General features: G+C 39.2%; 1 protein-coding gene across 2 annotated transcripts in view; it reads left to right on the top strand.

The window, feature by feature from the left end:
* The window catches only part of tgfbr3 (transforming growth factor, beta receptor III), a 70474-nt gene extending 55195 nt beyond the window's left edge, over nt 1-15279 (top strand). The window contains exons 13-17 of one of the 2 annotated variants that reach the window (XM_082524886.1): nt 895-1182; nt 2629-2749; nt 6077-6124; nt 6656-6757; nt 10757-15279. In XM_082524886.1, coding sequence (XP_082381012.1) covers nt 895-1182; nt 2629-2749; nt 6077-6124; nt 6656-6757; nt 10757-10875 — 678 coding nt within the window. In that variant the 3' untranslated portion in view covers nt 10876-15279. Of the gene's footprint in view, nt 1-894; nt 1183-2628; nt 2750-6076; nt 6125-6652; nt 6758-10756 lie in introns of both variants that reach the window. The other variant, XM_082524885.1, reaches the window with a different exon arrangement.
* The last annotated feature ends 5154 nt before the right edge of the window (nt 15280-20433 follow it).

Raw genomic sequence — 20433 nt, 5'->3', positions numbered from 1 at the left:
TCACAGCATGGACACAAAGCCAGTGTGCTGTAAATACAAAGTGCTCACAGAGTGTCTTTATCCTTCCCTCTTAAGTGCATTGCATTTATTTTAACTGAGAAATAAGTAAAACATGACTAAATATTTGTTTCTCACCTTTCAGGCAGTCGTTCTTGTTTTGTTTTGCATATCTTTACACTGGCAGCAATAAATACATCACAATATTTCTATTAGAAGACTTATTTAGTCTATTTTGGCTCAGCTTTGGGTTGCTGCTGACAGAATTATTTGGCACTTTAGTTGCCACCAGCTGCCTGCTAACTTTTGAACTTCTTTTTCTGTTGTGGTTAGTAAAAGGTAGGATTTGAATTTTATTTTTCCCGAACAGCTGCTGGTACAGCAAAAGTGAGCTGAAGCATAAAACCAAAACAACGCTCTAAAAGAAACCAGAAGCTCATTAGAGCTGAGGGTTCTCACCATGACTGTGCCCCTTTTGTCCTGCCCAGTGTTAACACGAAAATATTGATTGTTTCAGCTTTAAATTAGCATTTTAACATCTTGTAAATTATGTTTGTTTGTATTTGTGTTTATCGTTGTTCCCAATTTTAGGACTAGGCAATAAAACACAATAATAATTTGTATTTATTGTTTCTGCGATTGTCTTAAAGAAACACAAATACAAAATGACACCTTTTCATTTTGCATGTTTTGTCCAACAAGATTACTTTGCAGACTTTCTTCAGACAACAGCAGATTAGGTTTTCTTCCAGAAATGATTATATTATAAAGTAAAGCTCACATCAGATCAGAGCAGTATTGTGTTGTTGTTCAGTTTTGTCACTTCACTTCATGAAGACTCCTGTCACGACAACTGACAAATAAAATCTGTTTTTACTTGCCTCTCATCTGCTCCAGATCACATCAACTGCATCAGATCCAGAACTGGGGTTCACCATCATATCGTGCTTCATTTCTCATGACTCCAATCCCAGCGTGTCCTCAGAGTACACACTCATTGAGACAGTTTGTCCAACAGATGCCTCCGTCACATACTATCCTCAATTCCCTGTCCATCCTACAAAGATGGATAAGAAAACCTTCAGCTTCATCTTCAACTCAACTTTCAAAGTGTCCCTGCTTTTCCTGCATTGTGAGATGTCTCTGTGCTCAAAGTCATCTCAGAGGAATCTAAATTTACCACAGGTATGCAGAATAATCTTCCCCAAAGAGCCATTGCTGTGTTTTTTTTTTTAGTCTCCCAGAGTATCACCAGTGTTTGTTTGAGCAGCCGGGCCTGTAGGAGACAATCTTTACTCCGGCTGACCTGCAACATTCAGTGTCAGGTCTGCCCCCAAACCTAAGCGGGAACCATGCATCGATGCACAGTTTCCCAAGTGGCTGACCACTGAGCAAAATAATCATCTTTTTTTTTCTCCCTCTGTTATTTGTTCTGTCTGGTGCAAGTGCTTTCTTTTACTTTCTGTAAGTCTTACCTAAATGTTACCCCCACCCCCCAAAAAAATAAATATATATGTGTGTGTGTGTTCCTGTCTAGCTATCTTTGTGAGGACCGAAATCTGCATTCTACTATACTTGTGAGAACCAACAGTCACTTGTGAGGACACACTCACCGGTCCTCACAGGTTTGAAGGCTCAAAATGCGGTTTTAGTGTCAGGGTTACAATTAGGTTATGGTTAGGTATGAAAAAGAGTTTGATTTAGTTCTCTTTTGTTAAAGCTTTAGTGCACGGTCCTAGGGGCCGCTGGATCATCCATACTCTCCTTTAAAGCTCCTGATAAACTTTTCTGCTCCTCTTCTCCTTCCCTCGACGGTCCTCTTTGGCGTATACTGTACTTGTCCCATCTGACTGACTGGTCCTTCTATTAAATTATTGTGTAAGAATTCACCTTTTGAGCTAATGGGAAGTGTGGTATATATATAAAAAAATCCTAAAAATAAACTAAAAACATTATATTAAAACCAGAAAGGCAGACAGATTCCTCCAAAGAATTGTGGAGGGGATTTAGCCTCCACAAAACACTGAGTCTTATTGTGCTTTATTTTGTGCTCTTAAAATTAATTGTGAGGTTAATTGTTAGTCTTCAACATTCCCACATAATTTTTTGTTAGTTTTTATAAATCACACATTTATTTGCAATCTCAGTGCAAGAGGAAACTGTCTAATCCATCTGATATGAATATAATATTTTTTATATAATTATTTAATATTTTAGATATAAAAATAATTATAAGCTTATTTCTACCACTAATAGAGTCATGTTTTTCTTTTTGTTTTTTTTTTGTAAGGGTTAGGGTTAGGCAATCATTTTTAATGGTTAGGGTAAGGGGCTAGGGAAACCATTATGTCAATGAAAGTCCTCACTAAGATAGCTGAACGGGGGTGTGTGTGTGTGTGTGTGTGTGTGTGTGTGTGTGTGTGTGTGTGTAGTATCCTGAGGCTGGCTTGTGATTGTGGTGCTAACATATTACAGTTGCCATCAGCTGTAGTGGGTGAAGATGGCAAGCTTTTCCTTACTTTGAATTCCAAATTAGTACTTTTGAGCAGATATGAGTGAATGCACTTTTGAGTTTGAGAAATATGAATGTCAAGTTATTAATTAGGTTTTTTTTTTAAATTTTCTGCACAGTGTTTGCCACCCATTGAAAACTGTGATTCTCTCTCTGTGGACAATATCATGGCGATGATGATGAACAAAAAGGTCTCGACTCAACCGCTGGTTGTGGTGGATGACTTGAGCCACATACCAGGTCAGTAAAAGCAAAAGCAAACATAATTTACATCTGTTTACACCAGGAGTTCAGTTGTGCTTGGAACTGTGACACCCACAAATACGAGTATGCACAGTGAAAGAAGCAATTCTGAAGGCAGAGGAACCGCATAAAGTCGATACTTGGAGATCAGACCAAACGACGGGATCACGGTCCAACATCTGGTCCTTATTAACTGTGTTGTGTGTATATGATTGTGTATACAGGTGCTTAGGCATACACATATGGTGTGTCTCCGTTTACATTGACATCTGTACACAAGAGTGTGTTTTTGGGTGTGTGTGTTCAAACTAGCATATGGCTGATAAAGGGGAGTGTGCTAACGCTGAGGCCCAGTTCTGCTGTGGACCAGACCATGCTGAGGGAGACATGGAAAAGAACAGTCATACGTTACTAAGATCCAGTTGTTTTCACTTAGGCCCTTCACTGTGGCCTCAGCTTTCCACTAGTGAGGGGGAAAATGAGGAGCGGTGGTCCACTTGTTGGCTTTGAGCGCCCAATCAGAGCCTAAAGGTCCCTCGATGTTTAGTCACTTGTTGGTTCACACTCTTTATCGTAGCACCTCAGGGGGTGTAAGTACATTTAGAAGGCAGGATGGAGACCTGAGGTAATGCCTTCACATGATATTTATTATGACCTAAACCTAAATGGACTGATATAATCAGTGCCTTTTCTCTAGCGGACTGCCAGCATTTTTCATATTAGCATCCCCCTCTGAGCAATGACATCAACATGAGACCTGGGGTCAGTTTGAGTCATGTTTGTTGGCTTGTGATTTGATGTAAATTAGATCATTTTAATTGGTGTAAGCTACAGCCCAACCGCTATTTCACAATGGTAGAAAATAGACTGATTACTCCTTTACCTAACGAAACTTGGTTTTGGTATTGGCTTGGTCAATCTCTGTGCTACAGTATATGTGTGCTATTCAGAATAGTGTTCCATTGTGGATTTGAACCCTGTATTTTGTTCGGATGTTAATATCAGTTGTGATGAGCTCTTCATAGACCAAACAATTTATTGATTGATTGATTTCTCCCAGTTGCAGTGTATGCACTGATGGTATTTTTCAGATCCTGGTCTTACTCTTAAACATCAGTAATTTTACTAGCTTTAAAGTTCCTACTTGTCTGAGCTCTAGTGTGAGTCAGAGTTGTGCAGGATAATTCTAACCAGAAGTTTGTGGCTTTATTACATTTTAATTGGACGTCAGCCTCCAATGCTGGGCAATGATACTAAATGGATGGAGTCACTTTTTAGCACAGACATGCCAGTGTTGATGCTGAGGATATTGGTGAACAGAGACGGTGAAATTTGAAGTAATGGCTGAGTGTCTAAGCCAAGCTAGTCCAAAGTGGTACAGGCAGGGTGCACTGCCTGCACCACTATGCCAGTGCAGCGGGTTTATTTTCCATGGAGTAAGTAAACACACTTATGCCATAAACACACTGGAAAAAAAAACCCTCGAATTCAAAGAACACAAAGGCATCGCTTATGCTAGGATGGCAAACAAAATAAGCAGCCTTTTCAAGGGCCACGGTTCTGCACTGGACAACATCCCAAAAAGCTGAGTTCAATCTACAAATCAAAGGGAGCCACTTGTGGCCAACTTGGTGCATGGAAAAACATAACAGCCTCAAAGCTCTACCATCAAAATTAGATTTACTGCTTCACAACGTCAATAAATTTGATCCCTTTTTTATGGGTTCAGGAACGTTTAGAAAAGCTTGAAAGGTATAATCTATCTGAGAGGCTGGCAGTGTTGGTTATATCATCACATCAGTACATGTAGTATTAATTTAGTTTAAAGTCTGCAAAGTGTAAAGGCAGAGGATAATTTTTTATATCACATTGGACTGAACAGGTTGAACTGCAGTGTTTGATATATGAACGCGTTCATCCTTTAGATAACTTTGTCTTTCTAAGTAACTGATTTCTCATAAAATATCTCATTTATTATTTTAAAACCAACTGAATGAGGCTCTCCATATGGTTTGCTGTATTCACTGGCCAGATGTCAAGAAGCTCACTTTATCATTAAAAATATCATAAAACGTATTTTTTTTAGTTCTGAAAAAGAAAGGATGAACATGAGTTAGGATTCATGCCTCAGCAGAGTATGAACAAAAGAAGAGAGTAAATCTTTGACATATGCTTGCAGATTGTACACCGCACTTTAGGCAGAGCTAGTAACCTTGTGGACCTGAGCTGGGTTAAATAATATGTTTTGAGCTACGGAGTTCAACCTTTGCATGGTTTATAAGTTTGAAACTCTTCTGTGTTGAGAGTCTTGGAGCAACAGCTCTATGACGAAAGGCCAAAGTTGAACAAAAACAAGTCATTACGCAGGAGTGCTTCTTTCCACATCAGGCAAATTTACATAAATAAATGATGTTCGTAGAGATATCAGGGCTGTTTCAAGTTTGGCAACAACATAAAGCTAGCATAAATCAAAAGTTCAACTTTGAAGCAGATGTCTGGTTCTGTTAAAAGTAGAAAACAACATTCAAGACCAGTCAGATGTCCTGCAGAGAACTGTACCCTATAGACATCAAGGCAGTATTTGAAAGCACCGAGCTTTCAGCTTTGCACATGATCTCTGAGTCGAGTTAACACGAGAGCATTAAACACTCCTGTGCTTTGCTGGGTTCAGTCTGTATATTCCTCCTTTATCTTCTGCTTATGAGGCTGCATGTGTTCATGGCCTCGACATTTTTAGCATAACAAGTCACCCGGGACAGATAGCTCCAGACCGAAGGGGAGTAGGGTGGCACAGAGGACGTCCTCTGGCCATCGTCCCCTCTGAAATTAAAGTCTTCTCTGATGACCTGTCATCATCCATTACCCGAGATGAAAACTTAAAGGTGTCCTGTCCGAGAATAGCAGCCATTGTGCCCCAGGCTTGGACGTATACCAGGTTTGCCTCTTGAGTTCGCCCGTACACAAGCGCCTTTGTATTGTTTGTTAAGACGTTATTATAGCTAATTTCACTTTTGAAAGCCTTCCAGATGGCTTGAAATAAATGGGTGAGCATGATTGGTTGGAGTTAAAAGGTTCATCCGTTAGGACACTGCCGGCTTACAGAATAGCTGCTTTTTCAGCGTTTTCCTGGTTCAGATTTCTGGATCACATTCCACAGAGAATTGCTTATCAACACACTGCAGTATCAGCAATCTGCTGCTCCTGACAGGCTGACTCAGAGCTTGCATTGTGCTATTTTAATGTACCATAATTCATACTGTATACTGTGCATCTGTACACGCAATAGTCAACATATATTTAAACTATTATATGTTGTTTTTGCAGATCCTACATCAGAATTATCAGAAGAGCCACGTAAGCCCTCTCCTGATGGTAAGTATTATATGATTGCATTTTATTTTGCGTATGTCCGTGTGTATATAAGTGGATTATATGGATCCCAAAAATGAATAAACTGCATAAGATAAACCAGTAAATAATGAAGCTATATAAGGAATCATCAGCTTAGGTCACTTATTATTTCATATTGGTCCTTACCATAACAGTTGTGATGCTTGCTGGACTTTTTTCTTTCAAACTGAAGAAGGTAACTAGAATTTACCAGTAACTATGGATCTGTAGTTTGCTGATAACACAGCTAACTAGGCCAGGCAATAGTTGTTGTTTTTTTTGTTTGTTTTTTGTAAATCATGCATAGCTACTCTATTAGAGTCCAAGAATATAGGCAATAGATGCTAGGGCAGTGTGACTGGGTAAAAGGTGAACTTAGTTACGATTTCAGTTCCTAATATTTGTTTTCTTGTTTTACACATTTTAGGTCATTTATATTTGTACTGTATTTGTATGTATAATACACTTGTTTAACATTAAAACCATGTTCTGTGTTGGTTTGTTGTTCAGTAGTGTATGTACTGGACACTCCTGTGGTGGTGGGCATCGCCTTTGCAGCCTTTGTCATCGGGGCTCTCTTGACCGCAGCTCTGTGGTTCATCTACGCGCACACAGGTAGGTTCTTTACCTGCCTCTCCGTGGCCCCAACTCACTTCTCCACATTAATGAAAAGATAAGATGCAAAGGAATGCCTGAGGGTCTCTGTGCCAGAAATGTGCTGCTGTGATTGCCAAACATCCTGCTGCTGACAGAGGCCTGCTCACAATAACGTATTGACTCCTCTACTGTAAATATATCCTGTTGGTCAGCAGCAAGAGCTCTTCTCTTTCCTGCCTTTGAATGTTTTGGGGGCCATGGGGTGGTCTTTCTCAGTACATTCCCAGTACAATGGCTGGAGACGAGTTGGAAATTCCCCTTGTAGGGTTTAGTGGGCGCTCACAGGAAAAGACACACAATCTGTCCATTAGATGCCAAGACCTTCCCCTTCGTCCCCAGCCCGCTGACCCTAACTGACCTATGAGAGGAAGTGAGTTCCCAGCAGCCCACTGAGTTCACCGTTGCATAGAGCTGCCCTGTTCTTCTCTGCCTTAGTTTTTAACTGACTATCTGTGAGCTGAGTGCGTTTTGCAGAAGGACTTAGGCTGTTTCACTTTAGCATTCGGTATGTAAAGTGAACGTTTTTTTAAGAGCTCACAGTTTGGCAGTGTAAATCAGTCTCCCAGGTAGTTACAACAATACAGGCACGTGTCGGGTTACAGTGCTGCAAACTGTTCCAGTCATGCTCTGTCACATTAATGAGAGTTTAGCTCTTTCTGAATATCTTTTAGACGTAAAGATCAGCTGTCAGAGTTTAGTGCCTTTATCTTTGTCACAATATTGGTATTGGCTTCTCTTCAGAAAACCACTTCACTTGTGCTTCATGGATTTTCTAGTGGGTGACCAAGAAAGAAAGACAAATCTTTACATTTGGCTGGCAGTACATATCAAAGGTGAACACGCATGAAAAACAGGGGTGGAGATAGCAGTTAGGAGGAAACATGCATGGCGATGACTTTAAGGCACAAGTTCCTTCCATTATTAAAATACACTTTTAGATGGGTGTTTTAAGCAGGATTAGTTGAAATGACCTTATATGGCAACACTTTCTGTCCCATGTAAACCCAAGAAAGTATATCCTCCAAAGCAACCACTCAAAATACCACTTGAGAGCATATTTTAAACCAATGATGAAACAAGAAAACTAAACTGAGTCTATCCCCTCAGGGTCTGAGGACCTCTCAGAAAACAGTTAGATATAGTCCTTGGAATTATATTTTGGGTTTTTCTATCTATTACGATTTATTTCCCTACAAGGCAGTCAGCAACGTAAATGCTTTAACATCAACCTCACATTATAACCTTTGACAGTTTTCTCATTGTCTTGGCACATATATTGTAGTTGGCTTGTAGGTTGCTGGAGATTGCTGGAGCTGTTGTCACCTTGTGCAAGAATTTTGTTTTCATCCACAAAATGAAACCAACTGTTAAAACAGCCAGACACAAGGAGAAACTTCACACATTATCTGCTCTGAAATTCAGTGAGACACCGATGAGCCAAAATGTTAGGACCTCTCCTACCTAAGCAGGTCCAGTCACTTGGAGGCCTAGGATGCTGCAGGACTTTTAAATGTGTCCCGTGTAATCTGATACCCACAGCAAAACTTGCAGGTTGAAAGTTGGACCCATTCGGATCAAATTTGTTCCAGTACATCCCACACACTGTCACCAGGTCATTGTTTGTCCTTCCTCTGACCGTGAGAACACACAACAAGCCTTGCTATTTCAGAAATGCTTAAACAAGCTCATCTGGCCATATTAAATTGTCCCACTATCACTCATATCTTAAATACGTTACTAAGATAATCCGAAAAATCACTGTTTTATCTAACCTAAACCTAGACGGCCACACCAACTTTTCTAAGCTCAATCAGAGCATGACAATGGCATTCTGTTGAGTCACTACTGAAACACTTTTTTCACGATTACATGATTTTTGTTGAGGCTGACTTTTGTATAAATTAGTATCAAATGAGCTCAACTCCATGATAAATACTTTATACGCCCCTTAAAATGAATTAAAATACTTTTTACTTATCACAATGTGAATGTGTCTTATACTTACTACATTCAAGACCGACGCTAATGCCATGGGCCCCTGCTTTACTTTCTGTTTAGTCCTAATTCCCAAATGTCGTCATGCTTAAAAGCTGGACAGATATGGTGAGTAAGAGACGGTTAAACATAACCATATTATCTTTGTCACATTAGGATTTAGCTCAAAGTTGTGCTGTAAATATATAAAATTTTGCAGAGCTTTGTGTTGTTTTTAGATTTCACTTTAGAGTCCAAATTTCTGCAATATTACTCCACAAGCCTTTATAAAATTATAATGGCAACGTGGTCTTATAGCCAGAGCTATGTCGTTATTTTTAATGTAGAGTTTGTATGTTCTCCCAGTCCTACGACTGGGTTTTATGTGGAAGCTCTGGTTTCTCCTGCCCTTGAAAAGCATGCTTGGCTGATTCTGGCTGTCATGGTCTGGGAAAATTCTACCAAAAGAAATTCTGAATATTAACCAGCCCAAAGATCACCTCACAGAGATCACCACAGGGATTCTGCTGTAGAAGGAGTAGGGTAGAACAAGCCTGACTGCGTCATGAAGCCGGGTTCGTTGCTAACTTTGTGTTAGCGTGCTTTCTGTGCAGGTGCATGCAAAGAGCGGATGTTGGGTGGAGAGGTTTCTGTCCTGGATGCTGTTACTGTATCCTTAGCCACTACAAAGACATTGTATGTTTGAATTTTTGTATCCAAGAGATACTGGGGTCAGTGTTTTCCCAAACTGAAATCTAAGGCAAATTGTCCCTAAGTAGACATCTGTTACAACAACTTTCATAGAGAGTTTTCATTCACTTTATGTTTCGGTCAGATAAAAGCAGCCTTTATCTTTCCTATCTAGAAAGATAATATCAGACTTGGGAATTTAAATTTCCTCTGACAGATGAGGTGAATCCAAGTGCCTTTGTTTTGCAGCACTCTTGGTCCTGTGAGGGAAAGACTGCTGGCAGCCCTGTTCTGGTAAACATTAGGAGAAATGTGGGGCCCGAAAGAGGGAAAGGGATGCCTGTGGATACATATGCCTGTCATATATGCAAGCATATGTATAAAACACACACGACCTCTAGTACAAACTAAACTATCGATAGAACAATCTCTCTCCAGGAGAAAATGTGTTATCTTCATTTCAGATAAGCTATAAAGCAAGCGAGGGACACACTGCAGTAATAATTGTGCCAAATACTCAAATTAAACACAGACTTGGCTTTATTTCAGAAGCTGTTCATTGTCTGTCAGAGACGGTTTTTGGAAACAAACTCAAGCACTTCTATTTTCCCTTCATTTTAGCCATTGGATCCCAAGAGTTTACGAAATGAAACGCTTATTTAGACATAGAACAATAAACCAGTCATTGGTTTGAGCTCCGGTCACAGGGCCTGTGTTGTGTTTGTTCGCCTTTATCTGCTAAAGCAAGGCTAATTGGTTCCAGACAGAAATGAACTCTGTGAACGTAGAAACATCTTCTTCTCTTTGTTTAAAATATCATCTGTCAGATAGGATGCGACCATTTGTTTCTGGTCGTTTTGAGGTGGCATCTTTAGAGGATTCGTTTTTAAAAACAGAATCTGTGGCAGATTATGGTTGAAAATGGTCAAAAATGAGGGCAGATGAAGTCCCGAGTTCTTTATACGAAAAAGTACACATTTTTTCTTAGGGATAAAAGTACATTAATCTAAATAGGAATGCTCAGATTTTATACGGGCTTCAGTGAAAGCTTTATGTCAAGTGGCAGTTATAGTAAACAGTAGGAGCTTTATGCAGCCCATTTATTCTGTGTGCAGAAGAACAATGGAGGCTCGACAGTCTTAGAGGAGTTCAATTTGTAGCTTTAACCAAATCACTTTGTAATGTTCTTGCCTAGGGTTGGCTTTTTTGTAAATTATACTCATTTTTCCTCTCTCCCTCTGGTCCAATCCCCTTTCTCCCGTGGCCACACTCCCTCTTCTGCTCTACATCTAGGTGAGACAGCTGGCACACAGCCGGTCCAGAAGTCCCAGCCTGCCTCGGAGAACAGCAGTACAGGCCACAGTATCGGCAGCATGCAAAGCACGCCGTGTTCCAGCAGCAGCACCGCGTAGCCCAGCAGGATGCACTGCCAGGAAGTTCTGACGGTTCACAGGGACCGGTTTGTTATCTCCTTCCATGAAAGGAATTATTTTTGGGGACGTGACAGGACAGAAAAAAAAGCATGATTACAAAAAAAAGAAAAAATAACACCTTAAGTCCTTGTGCTAAATTGGTGCCACTTTAAGTGTGTGCAGACAAATGAACTGTCTTGGTTATGTTGATGTGTGTTAGTTCTGAGACACAGCTTGGCAGCCTCATCCGAGAAACAGATGCAAGTTTATTCCAGACATTTCTTTCGAATCCAAATGCTGCTTTTTTCTGACCACAACACAGCCTTTTGTTTTGACCTTAAATGGTTTGATTGGGGCTGGTTGTGCTAAGCAGGTGTGCTCAGAGAGCAAGCCAACACAATAAGGCTGGAGTGACGTCAGTATTAGTAAGTGAGATGTTGATGGCTGGGCCGGAGCACGTTGTTTTATGACAGTGGAACCTAGAAAGTTGCAAGGAAGCAAATAAACCACTATTTTCATGCGGACAAGTGTGCAGTATGAACAAGTCATCATCTTGACACAGAGATTATGGCTTTAAAAAGGTAGTCTGGGTATGAATGTATTCAAAAGGGTAAATGCCAAAAAAATGTGAATGAAAAATGTGAAAGACATGCTGAGAAAATTCCACGTTTTCGAATTGTTTGTACTTTTTAATGGATTCAGCCACACAGGTCGGTAAAGTATATTGATCTAATAGTATGCTTTAGTAACTCTTGGTATAGGCAAAGATTTGAGTTTTAGTTTCACTCAACTTCACAGGGGCATTATGGGTTCCCTTTTACTAGCTGTTGTTAATGGAAGACTTCAGCATTAAGAGAAATATTTGCTTATTCTTATTTGAGATGATTGACACTTCTTTTGTCTGTGTGTGAATTATAGAGCTCTGTTCAGTTGATGAGTGGCCTAGCTTAGCATACCTGGTGGAAATGAGTAGTTCAGGGGAGTGGTAGTCATTTCTAGGAAGACTAGTTCCGGGTAATAGGCCTAAAACACTCAGTATGTTTAAGTCATGGTGAATATAAAATACAAAATATTAGGAATCAATATTTATTTGTGACAGCAAGACTATAATTATGACATGAATAATAAATAAATTATACAGTGGGCAGGCATTGTTTTGGAACTTATTGCAGGGAGTGATTGACTCTGTTATGTGTGAGACCTTTTTAATGCTAAAGTTACAAAAATGGCCATAAATTGATTTATGTGATTTAATTTTTATATCTCTTTTATGAAATATTATTGAACATTTTACATTTTATGTAAAAAAAAATGTTGCCCAGGCTCAGTTATAGGACTGAACTATCCCTTAGGTTTGTGGATTAGTGAGCATTAAATACTCTGTCCAAAAGTTTGGAAATAGGCCCACCAAACTACAGCTTTGGACACCGTGATGCTAGCAGCTAGGCTATTCCTTATGCTAAACCTAGCTTATCACCAACTTTTGTGTAAAGCAAAGATTTTTTAAAAATACATGCTACTTTAGATCTTGTCTTTTTATAAAAAAAAAATATCAGAAAAGTTAAAATGAAAATTTGGGACATTTTTAAGCGTGGCCTTTTTGTGCTGCATATTACTGATTCTTTCTGCCGGAAGTTTGTATGCTAAGCTACGCTAGTCCGCCACTGCTTTCAGCACTATATTCAATACTGATGCAACTCATGTTAAGCAAGTGAATAAGGGTATTTCTCGAAGCGCTGACTTGCTCGTTCAAGGCCTGTATATTTTTGTATAATACTGTAATTACTCGTGTGTGCAAAGTAGTTTTTTTTTTTCTTTCTTCTTTGGAGTTTCGCTGGATCATCAGCGTGAGCTTCATTAATCAGATTTTATAATAACAGAAACTACGTTAACAGTTTTGACAGTCGTGGTTTTATATGGTAATCATGGTTTGGATCCCACAGTTTTAATTATTAGATAATCAATTGCCCGTCAGACCAACAACCCCAAAACCAAAGTTATAAAGTGAAAGCAGAACATTTTTACATTTGAAAGGCTGCAAAATAAAGATTTGGTTTGTTCTCATGATAACACGAGGACTAACTTTGTCAGTTGGCTGATGAATCATTGAACTCCTTATGAGAGAGTTTTTGGTTGTCATTTTTAAGAGATCAAACATAAAGCGTTTGGTTTTCCTTTTCCCAGATGTTTTTCTATGAATCTCGGCACTGACTGTGTGTTGAACAAGCTGCAGCTGAAGCTGACTTTTACCAACATATAGTTTCCTGCCTTCTTCAAACTGCAGCACCACGATTACTCCACCGTTGATGAATGATTGCTGCATGTGTGTGGAGGACAAACTGGGCCCTTTCCCTGCTATCATTTAACTCTGTAAGCAGTAACCAGAATGTGTATCATCTTAAAGCTTTTCATTTTTTTCTCTCCTCATGTAAACATGTATAAAGCTTTCTACAGAGAGTATAAATATATATATATATATATATATATATATATATATATTTGTGTATAAAATTATATTTTGGAATATATTAACTAAAAGAAATTTATTGTTTTCTATGTGTGTACGTACTGTGAATTGTGGATTTGCTCATACATAACACACATTTGCGGGAGGATTTATTTACACTATTTGTTTAAACGTTATACCATTCTTTAGGACACTTTAATGAAAATGAAATAGTAGTATTTATAGTCAGAAAGGGACTAATATTTTTGAAAAAAAAAAAGTAAAAAATATGTCATGATTATTTTCTTAATTCTTTCTGTTATTTGATGGGATGATGTGTCTTATTGACTTCATAAAGAATACAATAGAAAGAGATTGTTATTATTATCATATGTAAACAAATCTGGAATACAAATCTTTTGTTTAAGCATGATATTATTTTGTCAGATAGTGTTTGGGTTCAATTTTCCATGTGCCGCTTCTCGCTATTTTATATAAATTGTGTCAGATATGAAGTAATGAAATCAGATGTTGTGCATCTTAAGTATAAAGTTTATTTCACTAAAGATAAGCTGTAGCTATAGATGTAAAAATATATATTTTTCCACATAAAATTAGTAAAGGATGGAGTCCTCCCCATTGTTATATAAAAAAACCCAGATACCCAACTTGTTTTGGTTCTTTGGTTGTCACAACAGTGACATATACCCTCTTTTAAGATAATGAAAAAAATATGAAATCATGCCTAAACCCCTGATGGAACAGTGGAAAAAAAAAAATCAACCTTCAGTTATTTTGATAGTGGAAACCCAACTGTTTTCAATAACACCCGAGAAATATTTTTTATTAAGCTGTATTAGAAACACTCGGTTTGGAGCAACCGTCACAGCTTGTTTGTTTTATCGGGCTTCCTGCCATGTGTGTGTCCACAGCCAAAATCCAGCTAAAAGCTTTATTTGGTAAAGCTAAGTTATGCATATATGCAGCAGTCCTTTTGCAGAGCACTGTTGCTGTTAGCAATTAGCATAATTGTAAAAAAACAATATCCCACTGCAGGGTACAGTGATCATCCTCAGTGAAAGATCCATGCGCTGCAGAGTTGAAATGTGCCGCAGCCTATAATCAGCAGCCGTAGCGGGATTAACGCTTTTGGCATTCCTGTACTTTTGTGGTTTCTCTTATCGAGTGTGGCGAAGCCATTTTAAACATATAATTATCCCCCTCACCCCCCACCCGCCCTCATCCACTCATGCTGTTAAGCGCCCGAGCCTCGAGTTATGTTCTGGATCTAATCTTCTCATTTGAGATAATTTGGGGATATTTTTCACTCAAACTAACAATTCAATACAATTTGTGAGAGTCACTTTTCAAATACCAACATTCCTCCCTGAGTTGTGCCCCAGTGCAAGCTGGGAAAAACTTCAAAACTTCCCCCCCCTCATGAACAGGTATGGATAATGTCGGGTTTTTAATAAATACGAAATAATGCTGTCCCACACCAAACGTGTTACTGTAGCAGTAAAAGATGTGGCTTCGCTGAGAGACAGTAAATGCTGAATTCAGAACAGCTGAAAATTGGAGCATAAATCCATAGATTAGTTATGGATTACTAGTTACTGATTGTATTTTTTTTAACCATTTGACTACCTCATGTTTTTCTATGAATGTGTTATTTGTGTGTCTGTATCTATGTGAGTGTTTGCTTTGCTATGGATTATTTTTCTGGGGCCCCATTATGGTTTGAAAGCAGTTTCCCATTTAATTTTTGAAAGCAACCAATGGCAAATTACAACTTCCCCTTAATGCCAAGACGGCCTTTTATTGGTGTTTGTACATGTGTCAAGCGTAAGTTAGCCGTTATTGTTCCATTTGGTTTATAAAACTTTTTATATGCTCTAAATATGCACGACATTTGTATTCCCATTATGACCAATAAATGTTCATGATAACTCACGAAATTGTCATGACTGTTCATTTTGCTGCCATTTTTTTTAGGTATTTAGTTGAGTCTTATTTGTGAGTGTACGTACATGTGGGTAACTCCTATAAGGATGCAGTTTGGAACAATGAGCTGCAATAATGATGTGTTAGGTTTGGCTCTTTGGCGCTAAAGCCATGACTCGCCACTGGTGAGCTCATAGCGTGATATAGACCATGTGGACCTCTGCCTTGAGGATTCCGTAGGGGGGATGGGGGTGACCATTGAGATGAGTGCAATGTGAGTCCTTACCCTTTTTTGTTTTTGATTAGGGCTCCTTAGAGACAGCTGTAAGCAGCCTGCCTTGGAGTAAACTGAAAAGGGAAAGAGGCCAAGGGCGAAGAGTAAAGCAGCTCTTTTGCCAGCTCTGTTTTGGCTCAGTACGTCCACATGTCCCAAATCCTTCAGACCCCTTTCAAGTTTTTGTTTCTGTATCTGTAATTTTTTCCCCCCAAAAGCGGCCCCACCGAGGCATCCTCAGGCTGCAACACTCTTGTCCAACTGATGACTAATTTATTGAATTTTTCAACAAACGAATCAGCCCGTAGATTATGATGTCATTATTTTTATTTCCAACTTTCCCTTTCTGGGTACCTGGAACACACATTTGTTGTTCTGTAGCTAATCTGTTTAGTCACTGATTGCATGTGGCCCAGACAATATAGCATGACAAATGCAGGATGAAATTAAAAAGAGATGTTTTTTTTTTCTTTTCTGGCTTTTTTTTATTTTATTTTAAAAGCTGACAAGACTCCAAACACTGACGCTGGGGAGGCCAGACTAATTTAGACCAGACATCTGGTCCTAAAGTTGATTATGTGAAGCAAGTTAAGTGAGAAGATTGGGAAATTTTTGGCTGTTATACAACAACAGAGGGGGATGAGACCAGATTAACAGTCTGTGGACCTACGCAGAGCTTTAGCAGCTACAGCACCTCTTCCTTTCTCAGGGCACAAAACTATATTGCGGCAGGAAAAAGAACACATTATTCATAGATGAAAAGCAGACATGTTGTGCGTTTGCTAACAAACCTTGCACTGAAAAAAGCAGGTCCTTAGTGTCAAATGAAATCTGATCTCATTTGAGAAAACACAGTTCTAAGAAAATCTCAACTGGTGCATCTCTGCCGGATCTGATCCACACAGTCACACTCATTGTAATATATTTGGTGCATCTTTTATATTATGTACCGATGATAATAAAGCCAACAGTCTATGGTGCAAATACTTGGGGGCAGAAGAGCTTGAAACGTTTTCAGGGAGTTTTGACTCGATTACTAAGTTTATTTTCAAGCAGCATTGTTGGTGACTAAACGTGAATGAAACAACTGAAAATTCGTTTAGATTTGCCACTAATGTAAGAGTGGAACTGGGCCTCTGTGTTGAGTGTCATATCATGTTTGTGCGGACTCCTCTGATTTCCACAGGTCCTGCAATAGCACATATGGTCTCAATCAACTAATCATCGAACTCCAGAATATATATCCCCGGTCCTGCCACTCATTCTTACCATATTGTTCTGTCAACAGTGAGGCATTCCTTTGCTCACTGTTGGTTACTCCCTGTTGCTCATGACAAATGCGATCTCTGGCTCACCTCCCCTCCACACAATAAACCTTTTGTTAAATCTTGCAAACCTTTCCCGTGTTAATACAACCTGTTGCCATTTGTTACTTTTAGTGAAGGAGTCATTTTTACTGCTTCTGCAGCTAAAAATAATCAGTGTTTATTGGTACACTGAAGAAGCTATTAGTATATCGGATGGAGAGCTCAGGTTGGGCAGTTTGGAGAGGCAAGGCTGAGATGGTTTGGACATGTGCAGAGGAGGGACATAATTGACAAAGGATGTTGAACATGGAGCTGCCATAGAGTAAAAGAGGAAGACCTCAGAGAAGAAGAAAGGTGTGTGTCACAGTTGATGATGACAGATATAGCGTGAGACAACAGCAGATGATCATTTTAGATGAACTTTAGAATTATCTGTTGGCCACCGTACCCAAGGTTGTTCATTTTCAAGTTTTGAGGCAGTTAACTGAGAGTGGAAAATGCTTAGGTGCTGAAAAAAGATCAAACTTATGAAACTACTAAAAAAAATGTGAAGTCACAACAAAATGAGATAAAATTACTTCAACAAAACAACTCATGACCCAAAAAAAGACTCAAAATAAACACAAGAAGATGTTAAACCAGCCTCGGAGAGACCAAAATGACCGCAAGGAGAATCAAAATGACAACACAAACAACGCCCTGCTTTCAGTTTGGGTGTCTCACTAACATGAGTGAGTCAGTAGGGGGCTTTGACACATCTCTGCCCTGGGACCCATTGTCACACAGTTCTTCCATGAGGTTAACATTACTCACTAACATCAGCCAAAGGGTTCCCACTGCACTTCATGTACACACACGGTGATATTTTCAAAATCTCCTTGCAGGTCTCTGCTGAGATATCCCTCAAATCTGCGTTTCAACAAGTTCAACATATTGAGCAATAAAAGTGTTTATTTGGTCCAGTTAGCATACCATTCCTATTGGAGGTAATCTTTTCTCAGCCATGCTAAAACTATAGCCCCTGTCTGAGGTCCACTAACTTTAACCTCACATCACAGCTGGTTCTTATACTGCGCAAAAATATGACTAGGCTACATTTCATTTTGCTGCCAGAATCCATAAAACAGGACTCATTTTGCTGAATTGCAAGTTCTGCTTTGATTGTGGCACATGGGTACTGCATGTGCTTTTTTTTCTTTTTTTTTCTTTGTAGAGATTGGAGGCCCTCGTGCTTATTGCTGGAAAATGGAAAAGAGTGATTCCAGTTGGAAGACAAGTAAAAAGTTCTGTAGCTTGAAATTACACTCCTCCTCATAATGACAAACCTCAATTATAACTAGTTTTATACCACAAACATCTCCCAGTCAATTAATGTTAACATCTTTTCTTTTTTCTCTCTCTCTGCGCTCATTTCTTCATCTCCAAGCTGGACCTCTGCATGCATGTGTGCAATGTGTGTATTCATGCATGATACGCACGCACGAGCCAAACAGGGTCCTTCCTCCCTGCGTTTAATTTCACCAAGCGGTTTGCTGCCCAAGCCGCAATCCAAGCTGAAAACAAAAACAAACTGGAAAAACTGAGCCAGCACTCGTCGATTCTTCCAGTTCATAAGTCTGTACTGTTTGGACAAACTTTCCTGTTTGAAAAAGCTGTTCTCTCTATCCACATGCTTCTCTAATGAAGGAGTCTGGGGACCACAAAAAACCTGCTAGACTCATCATATTCGCCTCATCTAGTGTTCACTTCATCGTGATCTACATGTGTCTGCATTATACTCGCACCTGGCAGCACCTTCCCTTGCACAGGAGAAGTCAGATTGCATAAACCCAACAGTTTCCTGTGAAAATAACTCTATTTTCATTTGAGGCAGGCGGCAGTTTATGTTTCTGCTAGTGTGGTCGAAGTCGTAATTTCTTAGGAGGAGCCTAGGGGCGCACGTGGCTCGTGCAGACACATCATTCATTTACACTTGACCAAATTGTGGCCTCAGCCCCAAAGCAACTTTAACCGCTCTGGGAGGTGGTTTTGAGTGGATGACACATAAACAGATTAGAATCCCGAACCACAATCTGTTGGTTGTTTTATGCGTTACTTGTCGTTTTTGATAGATCCAAAAAGCGGCTCTCTAAATGAGCAAACAGATATGTTTATGTTTTTGTGACACTAAGTCATAGACTGAATTGGAGGTTTTTAACCTTTGCGAGTGACTGTTATTGCTCTAAAACTCACAGAGCGCAGGACCATCACTGATTATTTTCAACAGAAGGAACTTTTGTTGAGCTCGTTTGGATTTGTGCCACATCAATCATATCATCTGCGGTGCAGATGCCATTAATGCAACAGATGGTGCCTGCTTTTATGTTTGCAGATGTGTGTTTAGAATACCATTTTCTGCCTGTTGCTTTTTATTCAGTTTACCGAAAATACCTTGTTAAATAAATCTTTAACAAACTACCACAACGCCAATGTCACATGACTTGCACGGAGTAGAGAAAAGAATCACAAGTCGGTAAATATTTTTAACAATTTACTCTTATTTTGTCAAGTATGATCAATCATCTTTGGTTAGTCGAAGTCAAATTAAGGACGTAGGCATTTTTTTTCCCTCTTGTTTTCCTCTGGCCATAAAATTTCGTAAAACCAAAATCAAATCTAGATGAAGTGGAAAAGTAATGCTTTGTTATACTGAACATACTATAGTACATAAGACAGATTTTATATAAGATTTCATATCTTTACAAGAAAGCCAAATGTATCCTGATCCAAAAGAGAATATTGGCTTTGACTTTGGAGTCATTGGTGTTAAACTGATATTTGTTAGTTTGGGATTTACTGTGTTAGTTTTGGTTTTTACATGTCATTGGTTCTAACCATTTTGTTGTTGTTGTTGTTGTTGTTGTTGTTGTTTTAACTGTAGCACTGACTTGAAAATTAATGTCTTGGGAGATGTAGGTTTTGAACTTGGTATGCTAAAGCCGAATGTGACAGGAACAGATTCTGATGAGCGCCAGTTACCTTTTGAGACAATAATTAGCAGCTTTTCCTGTTCCTGTTAACACATTAAAGTTTTAACTCTCACACACAGTCTCACCTGCAGATGCCTTACTGTATGTGTGTTCATTGGTGTAAGACAACACTGCTTGTCTGCGAGTAGGGCAGAGTGTATTGTTGAGGAGAAAGGTGCCAGAAGGAATGGCACCTTGTTATATTAGTGTTTGTATATTAAAAGCTTTAAAAACAATCTTCTGAAACCCCTAGAACTGAATCACAAAACTTGGGACGTGTCAAACTTAGGAACTTACTAGGAACTTCATCACCTGGCCTTGATGCTTAATGCGAAGTTCCAGTTATCTCTGAAATAAAATAATTTGAGCTTAGTTAGGTTTATTAGGTTTATTTTTGACACACAAACACACACACAAAAAAAACCTGGCTTATGGGACATTAATCTTCTTTTCAGTTTAACTACACAGAATCTGATTCCTGAAAACACAGCTTTTACTTACTGCCCGGGCCCACAAGTGACACGCAGCAAAAGTTGCACGAGGAAAGGCCAGACTTCATTAAGATCTGTTTTTCCATCC

Source organism: Aulonocara stuartgranti (assembly GCF_965226115.1).
Source record: "Aulonocara stuartgranti genome assembly, chromosome: 23".
Lineage (NCBI taxonomy): Eukaryota > Metazoa > Chordata > Actinopteri > Cichliformes > Cichlidae > Aulonocara > Aulonocara stuartgranti.
Note: the sequence above shows the minus strand (reverse complement) of the source record. Positions and strands in the feature narration are given on the sequence as shown.